Source organism: Vicia villosa, linkage group LG1 (assembly GCF_029867415.1).
Source record: "Vicia villosa cultivar HV-30 ecotype Madison, WI linkage group LG1, Vvil1.0, whole genome shotgun sequence".
In the NCBI taxonomy this organism is placed as follows: domain Eukaryota; kingdom Viridiplantae; phylum Streptophyta; class Magnoliopsida; order Fabales; family Fabaceae; genus Vicia; species Vicia villosa.
Genome location: NC_081180.1, coordinates 33229794 through 33242642, shown reverse-complemented (window position 1 = coordinate 33242642; position 12849 = coordinate 33229794). Strand labels below are relative to the sequence as shown.

The 12849-nt window shown below is 33.4% G+C and overlaps 2 protein-coding genes and 1 long non-coding RNA gene across 3 annotated transcripts; 2 read left to right on the top strand and 1 right to left on the bottom strand.

Annotated features, from left to right (window-relative positions):
- Window positions 1-4701: 4701 nt before the first annotated feature.
- LOC131633512 (methyl-CpG-binding domain-containing protein 11-like) lies at window positions 4702-8756 on the top strand. Its single transcript, XM_058904229.1, has 3 exons — window positions 4702-4812; window positions 4986-5096; window positions 7432-8756. The coding sequence occupies exons 2-3, from the start codon at window positions 4992-4994 to the stop codon at window positions 8461-8463; spliced, it is 1137 nt and encodes a 378-aa protein (XP_058760212.1). The 5' UTR covers window positions 4702-4812; window positions 4986-4991; the 3' UTR covers window positions 8464-8756.
- Window positions 5103-6667, top strand: LOC131633532 (uncharacterized). Its single transcript, XR_009293347.1, has 2 exons — window positions 5103-6275; window positions 6411-6667. It is a non-coding gene; the product is annotated as an uncharacterized LOC131633532 (long non-coding RNA).
- Window positions 8757-8923: 167 nt separating the features above from the next.
- On the bottom strand, window positions 8924-10418 carry LOC131633520 (thylakoid lumenal 16.5 kDa protein, chloroplastic). Its single transcript, XM_058904235.1, has 4 exons — window positions 10037-10418; window positions 9787-9929; window positions 9322-9394; window positions 8924-9227 (listed from the first exon to the last, which is right to left on the bottom strand). Exons 1-4 carry the CDS (start codon window positions 10356-10358, stop codon window positions 9118-9120), a joined length of 648 nt encoding a protein of 215 aa, XP_058760218.1. The 5' UTR covers window positions 10359-10418; the 3' UTR covers window positions 8924-9117.
- Window positions 10419-12849: the final 2431 nt, after the last annotated feature.

The following is a 12849-nucleotide window of genomic DNA, read 5'->3' as shown; positions in this document are numbered from 1 at the left end:
ATGACTTACATGCTGGGTGCCTTGATCAGAACTTCTGAGTGAATTCCTCCGTAAGAGAAATTAGTCTCCGAGTTCTTCAATCTTGTTCACCCGCTCACACATTTCCGAAGTGAGAGCACGCTTAGGCCCTACTTGTCCAACTAATATCCAGATATCATCATTTATGATTAGTTCAGACAGAACTCTTCCATATGGAATGTAGAAATGTGTCTGGTTTCGGGATATCCTAATGGTGTCCTTTAGATGGTTGAAGATGGTTTTAGGAAGATCAACCATATAGTGGTGTGTTAGAAGAAACACCAACACCCTGTCATCATGGGACATGACATCCCTTACTTGCATTCTAAGACGAAGGTTAGTTGGGGAGAATTTGAAAAAGATTTTAGGATAGTGGAGGAGATGTCCAGGATTGTTTGGTTCACAAGGAACAAAATCATCAAATAGGGTTTTGAACAAGTTTACCAACCTTAGGTCAGATTGGAACTCGTCAGTGGTGACTCCAGATGAGACACATCCTGTGGCTTTGACAATGGATGGGATGGTAACAGAAATGGAGAGTTTGAAGATTTCAGAAAAGGTAGTGTTCCATCATCACTGATTCTGGCAAACTTCCAGAACTCTTTTACCAAAACAAGATAAATAGGACCTCAGAGCATGGTGAAGTAGTTTTCCCAGTACTGGATTTGGGAACTCCATATTAATTCTCTTGCATCCTCTAAGAGAAAATCAAGATTTGGGTCCTTCTCAGAGATGACCTTCAGATAGTTTTCATCTCCTTGGTAGGTTATGGCAGACGTATTCTGAAGAGGATGAGGAAGATTTGGAAGAGGGATAGAAGGATATTTGATGTTGTTTGTTAGATGAAACTGTTGAGAGTTGTTTTAGATCTAATGTTAGTATATGTAGAAGACAATAAAGAGGTGTCAGTTAAGCTATGACAGGATACTAATGCACACTTAAGAGACTAGTCTTTTCTCATTAACTTTGGTGAGCATGCAGGAACATACAAGAGATACTGACGTACGTTAGTGTTAGAGACAGATTTTAATTTGACTTAGATTTATTCAGAATTGGTTGTTTAGCTAATAAATACGAAATGAATGCAGTAATTAAAAATAACTCAGAGATACAACACATGCATGGAGAATATGACAGGTAGTAGAGTAGGCGACAACTAATACTAGACATGCAAAAGAGATTTATATACATTATTAATAAACTCATATTTAAGTTAGCAGAATTATAAAAGAGAAAGTTTTAGAAAGATCTGACCGTTCTAGATGATAAACCTTTCTTCCAGTTTCTTCTGAGAGAGAGAGCATCTTCTTATGCAGAAGTTGTGTCTGTTTCTACTTCAGTCTTGTTCTGTTGTGTCTCCACTTTTTGATCTAGTCCTGATGAGTTGGCTTTGGTTTAGACCAACTGACTTGAGTCTGCTACACTTGTTTGTCTTTAGATATTTCCATTAAGCGCATATTCTTCTTTCTGATGTCTTGAGCTTCTTATGAAATTTTGGTGTTGATTCACAAAACTCCTTTAGATGTGTAGATAATGTGCACAAAGTCTTGAGGTTTTGTTGAGACATATTTTGATTACACTGAGTGTATAAATAAGTCTTTGTTTTCAACTCAGTGTTGGTTTTTATCCTTCTGGATCTCTCTACACGGTTAAGTGTTTGATCTTGAGATCAATAACAGAGCTATGCTCTAATACCAATTGAAGGTGGAGAAAAACACAAGAGAAAGGGGGTTTGAATTGTGTTCTTTCATAATTTTAAATTTCCCTTTCTTTAAAATCTTTTTCTTTCTTCATAATATCTCATTCATTTGGATATGCTTAGATCATTGTTGTGGAACAATGTTCTAGATAACATGGCATAACCAATGAGATATATGTTCAAATTAATTTCTTAACTCCATCAGAACTTCTGACTTTGCTCAGTACAGTTCTGAAGATATTTTGTGTGAATGTTCTAAGTTAAATGAATGATACAGAAAATAAAAGACTCATTCATTTTTATCCTGATTCACCTTCTGAATAAGGCTACCTCTAGTCCACCCTCCACAAGGTGATTTTGCCTCTCTCAATCAAGGACTTAATCCACTATAACCAAACTTTATTACAACTGCACGATCAACCGTCGTGACTAACAACCTACACATCCAACTACTGTAACTAACCCTGCACAAGCTACCCACGAGTGGCTAACCCCTAGATGATTGAATCGTTCAGTGATCTCATCAGGATATAACGTTCATCAATCTAGTAACCCTGTACAAGCCAACTGCTCGTGACTAACTGCAATGAACTGTTTAGTGATTTGATCCACAGATATAACATCCATTGACTCCTGCACAGCCCACTGCTGTGATTAACCCTGCACAACCAAACTGTTGTGACTGACCCTACACAAGCCAATTGCTCGTGATTAACTGTAGATGATGAACCTTTCAGTGATCCCATCAGGATATAACGTTCATCAATCTTCTGGAGATTTTAAGTGTGCTTCTTAGTTAAGCAAAATTTTTCCTATATTAAGTACAAATGTTTACGACACACTGACTAAAAGTCACTTATGGTGCCTAAATAAACTATCAGAAGTTTCCTAAGATATAACACAATCCGAGCAACAACTCTTGTGTTTTACATGTAATTACAAGAATTGAAACTTATTCTTGCAGCCTTCTTTTCTTCAACTTCTGGATGAGATTTTATTCTTCTTCTGAAAGCATATTAAGAGCAGCAACTCTTGTATGAATTGCTTCTTGTTCGTTGATCTTCATCTTCTTAAGCAGATTTAGAGCAACAACTCTATTTGTGAAGTGCTTCTGATTTGATCTTCTTCTTCTTCTTCTTCTTCTATTGCTTCCATACAGATTGATTAACATCAGTAAACATGAAACACTTTTCGAACAACAACCCAGTGTATTCAGTTTCTTTTGTCATCCAATATGAACAATATAAGGACTGTTCAAGTATTAGTGAATTTCTTTAAGACTCCATTGGAGCATACTGCTTAACAGCAGGATTTTCTCTTTTTCACTCTTTTGTATTTTCTTCACACAAGCTTATGATTTGTGTATAACAACACTATTGCTTATTTCATCACATACTGAGTATGTGTTGTCTCTAGTGTAACTTCTGAAGCATGGTTTCATATTTTTCTTTTACGCTTTCATGCTCAGCTGCTCTTCTATAGATTTTCTTTCAAGATCTCTCTTTTGTTGCACTCTGTAGATGCACTATGGATACACACTCTAGATGCACACATTCAAGTTTGGAGTTTAATCTATATATAGCTTGATGTGTTATCGTTGGAATCTAGCCGTTGAGATTTGTTTGAAGATTTCTTTGAATGCTTTGTCTCGATTGAATCAGGAATGACAAGTGTTGTTCACAACATAATCTTATCTCTAGCGTGATGATGACAGTTAGTAGCGTGTTTCCTTGGTTAAGCTTGTCTTTTCCAACGCGATGCATGTGGGTTGCTTCTTCAATTAACCTTGGGAGTTGTTCCATTAATTTGTTGCAACCGTTTTGCTAATGATGATGTTTGTAACAATTTTTCTTTTGATTCTGAACTTTTGCACTTTGTAGGCTGAGGATGTATTTTCTTTTCTTGTCCGCGTGTGACTTTGTTGTTGTAGTTTTTTGTATGTCACTGCATTACTCTATCAGAACTTCTGATCTTCTATTCATGTGATCTTTGTAACGAATCTTCATGTATATTGATATGAGAGAATATCAAGTGAGAGCATTTTTAAATGAGATATGAGAGGAAGAAATATCAACCATTGGATTCATCAAGAGAGAGAAATTCATAGCCTCATTAATGTATTAACATTCTCTCTCTTGATGAATCTAATGGTTGATATTTTTTCCTCTCATCTCTCATTTAAAAGTGCTCTCACTTGATATGCTCCATATATATATTGAAAGGATTTAAGAAATAATCTTAAGCCGTTCGAGACAACAACCTTCCAACGGATCTTGACCTAATAGCCGTTGTGGTCATCCATGGAAAATGATGTGTTATGATTGTATAAAGATCCCGTACGAGAAAGTTTGTAAAACATTCTGCATGTCTAGTCCGATTTGGGTCATGAATTAAGCCCTGGGTTTAGTGAAAAGGAGCATGACTAACCTAATAAAAGTATCACATGTTACTTAAGCTCCATGCAACGTCTTAATGTAAGTGTAAAACAATTCCTATAAAGTAGCAAATCTAACTTCTTTTTCTTAGTCAATTTTTCTTTTTTTACAGTACGAGGGTTGTACTCATAGCCTGATAGCCATGATAGAAGTTGCTTGAGAATTGTGATGCGTAGATAACAATTTCGTCTTATTAGATCTATCTATCCTTTGTTTATTGACTTCCTCGTGAAAGTGGTGGCTATATTAAATAAAATATAAATTTTCACAGTTTTTCATCAAATGGATAATTTGAATATCTTATTTGCCAGAAGACGACAAAAGACTCCAATTTCAAAATTTTCAAATTTTTCTTTCACAAACGTCTGAGGAAAAAGAAAAGAAAAAAAAGGACAGGTGGCAGAAGGAGAGTGTTACTGTGACGGATGTAGGTGCCCAACACAGAAATCAATTCAGAAGCTTTCTTTTGGTGAGTGAGAGAACAAGCATATTTCGTAAGATTCCACACGTGTCTCTTCCGTGATTAATTTTCAATTTCAAAAATAAATAAAATAAAATAAAATATTTATTATTTCTTCTTTCTACACCTTACACTTAAAAACACACAATTTCACTCGACAAAGGAAAAAATCAAAACAAACCCAACCCAAAAAACCCTAAGTATTTTTTCTCCTTTTTTCCCTCTCGATTCTTCAAATTCTTCTAAGAATTTTTCAATTTAACTTCAATTTTTCGAAATTGGAACTTTATTATTGTTAATTATCGTTTAAATTTCTGGTATTCTTGTTATTTTAACCGTTTTTTTTTTTGTTTTTTTTGGGGAAAATTTGCAGGTGAAAATGGCGAGTTCGGTGGAGAAGGAGGGTTCTGCTGCTGTAGCTGCAGCTGGAGCTGAGGAGCCTGTTTCTTTGGAGCTTCCAGCTCCATCTGGTTGGACGAAAAAGGTTTAATTTTTGATTCGTGTTTTCCCCCTTTTTTGACTTTGCGATTTTAGGGTAATTTGAATTTCAAGTTGTCGTGATTTCTTGGTTCTTGGATGATTTTTGTGTGGGGGTTGTTTAATTTTGCGATTTGCTAACTAGCGATTTGGTTTTTTGTTTTCTTGAATTTTGACCTGGTGAAGGTGTTTGTTTCTAGATTCACGGCTGAGATTTAGGATTTCTGTCCTCTGAATTTGGAAAATTGTCTAGCTGCAAGGGATTTTCAAGATTCTTACTGTGTTCTGTGTGATGTATTGTCTGTTAGAGTGTTTGTCAAGTTTTGTATGGCTTCTGCTGACAATTTAAGCACTGTATGGGCGGGTTTTGTTCATGTTCAAATTGATATATGCTATTTTGTGGGTGTTTCTTGGTTACTTGAAATATAAGTTCTTTCTAAGTATTGCTTGGTACAAAAAAGTTTGTTGCTCATATAGGAATGCAATTTTGAGTATAGAAATTTTGCTTAAATGTACATTTGGGTACTGTGCATTTGGGCTTGTTTGTTCCTGATCTAGGTGTTTTATCCTTGATCATTTTTTCACTTGGACTAGGAAACTTGTTGAAGTATGACTTTTGTGCATTTCGTAGCTCTGAGATTTACCAGGGGATGATAATAATTTCTCAGTATTGTTGTCTTGCTGTGTTTATTTGTTTGTTCTAGGGATAATCCTAATATGTGAAGAAATTTCCATATAATCTCCTTTTTGACAATGATAGATGGGTATACAATATTTGTTTTCTAAAAGATAAGAAATCACAGGTTAATTGTGACTAAAGACATAATTCTACATTTTCTTGGATGTCATTTCATAAACATTTATTTTAGGAGTTAAGACTAAAGACATAATGATTATCATGATATTTGTTTTCTTGTATCAAAATCAGTTGCTACTTCTTAGCAATCCCTCTTCCCTAAAGAGGTGACAAAAGTTGCAAATTCAGTAAGGTAGATTATGACATTTCATGTTTGGGTCCTATTTTCAATAAAATTTCATACTATTATGAAATTCTATAAGCCCTATGATAGATAGTGAGCATATTATGATTTTAGTTGATTTTATATTTTTGCATAATTTGTTCGATTATAAATATTTGTTGTTTATGTTACAGTAAATGATGTTTAACTTCATGATTGTGAGTAAGGTGAGTTATCATTCTTCATTTGTCATCATATCATCACTCCATAAGTTCTTAACAAATGCCTCTTTCTCCCAAAATTGTAAACATTAATATTTTCTTGTTTGCTGTTCAGTTGATCTCAAATTTTATTCTGTTTAGTTTGTCAGGTGTTCAGATTGCTCTAAGACAGTGATCCAACAATTACATTTTTGTTCAGCATCTATATCAAGATATTAAATTTTCAAATCTTTTGACAGATCATCTCCATTGATTCGTTCCTTTAGAACATGATCCACATGGTTTATTGAACCCAGTTAATAAGTCATGCCCATGTATAAGTCAGTCACTAGGGGGGAAATAAACCTTGTCTCTTACCATGTAAATGTGAAATAATGATCATATTATATTCTATCAAATTTGTAACTGTTTATTCTAGTATTCTTTGATATTGTGCACTGGATATGCCCATCATGTAATAGTCTTTTCATATTTCTTGAAGTAAATTGCTTTGATATTCCCCGAGGTTTATAGAACATATGCTTTCACCAATGTTTTTTTATTCTACGAAAGACAACTCCTTTGTTATTTTTTCTAAATCCAGTCTATGGAGAGAATATGAGTTTACTCAATAAATTATTGCACATCTCTATGGTGATTATTTCTAACCGATGTGATATTGAGTTCCCAAGCTCCATATGACTCACTCTTTTTTCTTGGTACTCACGCTCTCTGGGTTATTGTATAATAAAATACAAAACTAAAGGGGCATCTATGTAGGCATTGCATGAGAAGTATTGCTTACTTTATTTCCTGAGACAAATAGTTGGTTTCATAATAAATTATGCTGTCTATGTATTCTCTATTACTGCAGCTATAGATTGGAAATGGTTTGTATACTGTCCATATGCGTCCATTTTTGTGTCTTGGTTATTATGAGCCATGGACACCTGTCTTCAATCTTCACACCGATCCCGGGTACAGCCTGAGTGGAAGAATTGAAGAGGATAAGAAAACACTGTAGTGTATTATGATGTGAGAGTAGGGAAGAGTTTGATTTTTCACATTAGGGACTATATGTAGAAGTTAATAACTTAGAACAAGATCTTGTATGTGTTACAATTGTAAATTTGTTGCGTGTTATATCGCCAATGAGTATTCATCAATTATATTTCCTTTGCAGTTCTTTCCAAAAAAGTCTGGAACTCCCAAGAAAAATGAGATTGTGTTCACCGCACCAACAGGAGAGGAGATCCATAACAAGAGGCAGCTGGATAAGTATTTGAAAGCAAACCCTGGTGGGCCAAACATCTCAGAATTTGATTGGGGCACTGGCGAGACTCCAAGAAGATCGTCAAGAATCAGTGAGAAGGTCAAGGCATCTCCTCCGCTAGAACCAAAAAGTGAGCCCTCTAAGAAACGTTACAAAAAGTCATCAGCTTCAAAGAAAGAAGCTTCTGAGGAGGAAGAGGAGACAAAAGATGTGGAAATGCAAGATGCCGATGAAACTAAGGATGATAAAGATTCAGAGCAGGAAAAGAATGTTGTTAACGAAGATCAAGATGATAAGGGACCTGAGGGCGCAGATGTCAAAGAGTCCATTCAACCTGGAGAAAAAACTGATGTAGCAAATGATGAGGGGAAATCCAACACTGCCGATGGAGAGTTACAAGCATCCAAAGAGAAGATTGATGACAAAGGAGCTGAGGGGTCTGAAGCTGTTCAGAGTAAGGATGAAGAAGTGACTGCACAACCACAGGAGGAGCCAAAGCAAGCTGTTCAGAGTAAGGAGGAAGAAAAGATTGAACAACCACAGGTGGAGACAAACCAAGCTGTTCAGATTGTGGAGGAAAAGATTGAACCACCACAGGAGGAGACAAAGCAAGCTGTTGAGAATAAGGATGAAGAAAAGATTGAACAACCACAGGAGGAGACAAAGCAAGCTGTTCAGAATAATGAAGAAAAGATTGAACAATCACATGACGAGACAAAACAAGATGGTGGATCTGGGGAAGCAGAGAAACCAGAAGCTGCCCTTACTGCTGAGAAACCAGCTGAAGTGCAAGGGGAAAATAAAGAGGAAGATAACAGATTCACTCGCGAGGCTGAAGGAGAAATCAAGGAGAAAGAAGCAACCAAAGTGCATGCTGAAGAAAATTACAAGATTCATGATATCAACAAGACAGAGTCTGAGGTGACCGTGAATGGAAGCTGAATTGTTGAGGCCAAAGCTCATGAACAAGGAATAGAATAATAAACTCTTGGCTTCTGTCTTCTGTCACTGTGATGCCTTTAGATCTGTCCGAGGATGACTGTAGTTTTTGTTGTTAATGTTATTTATCTGATTGTTCATTGAAATGACTATAGACAATCATAGAGTAGCTCTATAATGTACCATCTACTATCTATGTTCTGGAGAGTAGCTTCTAGTTCCCATGTAACATTTGTATTGTATGATACCTGTAATCTTATGGACCTATAATCATGTGAGTACCTTGATTCTAAATATGTTATTAGTGTCTTCCAACGTAGCGCCAAGTCTCATTTATCTGGAGGCTATTTACATATGTTTTATTTCGTTACATATTTTAAATAAGCATCAATAACAACATTAAATTTAAGCATAAGCTTTCAATTTTCTTTCAATTTCATTATTTGATGAGCAACAATGCATGTAGTCAAATTATCAATTACATTACAATTAAAATTACAATTTTTTGAGACTGCCCAAACTTCATGAGCCGTGAAATATAAGTTTGTTGGTCTTTTCTAGACACCACAATTTGGTGACCCAGAAGGGAAAATTAGTGGAATTCTCTATATCTCTAAAGATGAAATAAAAATTTCTTGTAGCTTCTTCATTCCATGTTCAAAGCCCTTTAAGTTTACCAACTAGTCCTGTCAAGGATGTCCACTTCTCAAATGCTGCAGCTGAAGACACAAAGGCAGTTTTGGAGGACTTCACATCATTCTGAGCAACTGCCAAAAAAAAACCAGGATTAACTCAATTCAGTTAAGCCAACATATTTTTCTGTCATGTATGAAGCTTGATTCCTAATTGAATTCAACACACCTGATGAAACCAGTGAAGCAAGTGAAGAATTGAATGTGTCCACCTCAGTTTTCTCTTCAGGACTGGAACTCAGCTGTTAAAACATCACCCAAAAATCTGAGATATATATAATTAAGAAGCAAACCAGGAAAGAATCAATGAAATAAATAAATTCTCCTTAAAGTCCATCAACCAAAAAGTTCAAACATCTAAATTGAGATTAAAGAGTGTGCTTCAACGCAGATTGTATCTCGTGCACGAGTTTTGGATTTAAATTTACCACTTGAAATCGTTAATAAGCACACCAGTTTCCTCCAATTTTGAAATTCAGAATCAAATGCTACTACTTTACAAGCATTTACATATCAAGTTATCAGTATTGTTGCATTGTAATGAATTGAATACTAACAGACAACTTTCTTTTTGATAGAGATAGTTACATGTTCATATCATAGTGAATGCATTACTTAAAAAACAAGATTTTACCTTATTCAAAGCTATATTGGCTTTTTGGACCCAATCAGAAGTATCCTTGCCACTCCCTAAGACAGAACCAGCTGTAGTTAGATCATTCTTCTCGATTGCCTTACCAACTTCACTCAATTTGTACACCACATCCTGAAGATACCCTGAAAAAAACTTACCATGTTAGTCCTTTTCGTCTAGTTAGCAACGAATTTAGTGATTGATTTCTGAGTTTTTTCATCACTAATTAATCAACAAGAATGCACTTTACCTGTTTCTTTGGTGGATGAACTGATGACACCTTGTTTCTCAAGTCTCTTGATTCTATCCTTCTTCACTTTTTCCAAGAGCTCAAGATCATCATCAGCTTCAAGTATTGCAGCATTAGCATCAAACAAACCCTTACCGGTCAATGAAAGGACCAAACTGGAAACAAAACTTATGGATATGCCTCTTTTGGTCACACTTGGATTCACTACTTTGCAAATGGTTGATTCTCTTTTCACATTGCATTTGATGATTTGGTTGCTGTGAACATAGGTTGGTGTTGCTAGATGAAAAAGGTTTGCTGTTGAGAGAAAATTTGTTGCCATTTTTTCTTTATTTCTTTTTCTCTTTCTCTCTTTTGTTTTTTGTTTATTTTTTGGCGCATGAAAATTTAGAAGACATGGTGGCAATTTGGTACATTTGGAGGATAAGGTTGTTGTTGGATTCTGTAATCTAATCCAGTCATTTTTTAGATCGTCGAGGGCATTCTAGTCATTTCACTACTATCACGGTGGCACTGTCCCTTAAATTCCAATTGAATTAGAGGATGTAAATTGGCCATGACATGTTCATTTTTTATTCCTGGCTATAGTAAAGACTTTGGTCTATCAATTATTAATATAGTCAAATGAGACCATCAGTTTATAAAAAAAAAAAAAAAAAAAAAAAAAAAAATGAGACCATCATACTAATTTGTAAAGTAAATTTTTTTTTTAGTTCATTGGAAAATCAATATATCTAGATGACATATAGTCTAAATATATTAATTTTTTAATAAATTTAAAAAATAAAAATTTTCATATAAAAACTAAAGGAAGTATTAGTTTTAAATTTATTATTATCATAGTCAAATGGGATCATTATCCTAACTTGTATTAATATTTACTTGATTTTTTTACTGAATTTAGTCTAACCAATTACTTGAGCAAGTGAGCTGTTAAGAACTCTACACTTATGTTTTGTTTTACTTTTAAGTCTTTATAATTAATTTTTTATATATAAAATTATTTTTGATTGAATTAATTTCATTTTCACAATTGATTATAATTTAAAAGATTTTTAGTTTTAAATTAAAATGTAATTTTATTAAAATTTGTTATTCAACTCACTTTTATATAAATATATTTAAATATAAATTATTTTAAATTTAATTTGCTTTTAATCAAATTTAATTTTAAAAAATCAATTCATTTAATAATTTTTGATACCACAAAACTAAACACACTCTAAATACGATAGGTCATAACTATGCATAATTCAAAACAATCTACAACACCACTTTTTTAATAAAATAAAAATGATACAAAAGTAATACGTATGACATTTAACTATGTACCACTTTTTTTTTTAATAAAATAAAAATGATACAAAAGTAATACGTATGACATTTAACTATGTTGGCATCTCAAAGAGACTACATAAGATGCATCCTAATGAAATATATTAATAAAATAAAATGAGAAAGATACAAAAGAATTTTAAGGGGCTTTGCCAATATTCAAGGTAAGAGAATCAGTCTGTCTCATTGAAAACCTTCAAGAAAAATTCAAGAGGATAAAATCTGGATGAAGGAAAAAAATAGTGCAGAGATAAAATAATAGTGAATCAAAGATAAATAATCAAATCAACAAATATATACAAAAGGTAAATTAGTCTATTATGATTGAAATCATTCTAAATAGAGTTAGTCAAATGACTAATGCAAAGCTGCTTGAAAGACAAACTAACAAGGTGTGATTCAGTTTTCGCCTTTAATGATGTCAACCTTTATTAAAATTAATTTCAATAGTTAAAATAGATCCCATCAACTCAACATGAAGAGCAAAAGAAATATCAATAAGCAAAGTAACTTAAAAGTTAGATTAGTGCTATTTGAGAACACTTCCACAACAATTCTCTCTCTCTCTCTCTCTCACTTCAATACATAATTTTATTAATTTTTTAATGAGAAATAATAGAGTTACACTTTAAAATGACAACTACACTATATTTATATACCATTTCATATACTCTTTGTTTTTTAATTATTTTTTCTTTGTCTACGTTTCCGTGCCACTTTTAAAATGTTTTAAAAAATTACGGTATGGTGTAGGTAATATAGTGTACACATAGCACACCTATTTTTTTATACACATAATTCTTAGTATTAGTGTTAAAGGCACCAAAATCACCAAGAGAAAAGGTAGCTAATCCTTTTCTCACAAGGTCTCTTTGATTTTAGGAGTTTTATAAAGATCAATCTTCACATTAGTAAGAATATCAAATTCTACCATGTTGGGAGTAACATAAATGTTTGTTAGATATATTAGAATTAAAAGCATGTCTCCATTCTATTTTCTTATCTTGAAACAAAAAATCGTTCCTATAAAACAAAATAATGTTAAATATAAAATAATGTTAAATATATTAATAATGATAATATGGATTATGACAAGTTTGCACTAGCCAAACCAATATTTGTCAAAAGATTTAAGGATATGCTGCATAGAACTAGTGTCGATACGGATACCAATGATATTATACAACCAACTTCAAAATTGCTTATCAAAAGAACACAAGAAAAAAAATGTAAAAATGATTCCTTTAGTATCAGAAATGTCACATTTGAAAACAATGACCTAACCTCTAGGGCACACGTTGTCATCAGTAGATAACTTATTATAAATTATTTTCTAAATAGTGATGGACTTAGACGCTGAAATATCTTTAAAGAACTTTAAGAAGAAAATTTTAATCAACAATATCAAAATAATTTGATATAAATTTTGAGGGTCCTATAACCTCCAAAGGTTTTGTGGTACACATCATTGATAGCCT

Excerpts from the sequence above, each read along its gene's own strand:
- LOC131633512 (XM_058904229.1), top strand. The coding sequence starts at position 4,992 with ATGGCGAGTTCGGTGGAGAAGGAGGGTTCTGCTGCTGTAGCTGCAGCT. Across the intron at positions 5,097-7,431 it reads CATCTGGTTGGACGAAAAAG|TTCTTTCCAAAAAAGTCTGG; the intron begins GTTTAATTTTTG and ends TTTCCTTTGCAG.
- LOC131633520 (XM_058904235.1), bottom strand. The coding sequence starts at position 10,358 with ATGGCAACAAATTTTCTCTCAACAGCAAACCTTTTTCATCTAGCAACA. Across the intron at positions 9,395-9,786 it reads CCAATATAGCTTTGAATAAG|CTGAGTTCCAGTCCTGAAGA; the intron begins GTAAAATCTTGT and ends ATGTTTTAACAG. Across the intron at positions 9,228-9,321 it reads TGCTTCACTGGTTTCATCAG|TTGCTCAGAATGATGTGAAG; the intron begins GTGTGTTGAATT and ends TTTTTTTGGCAG.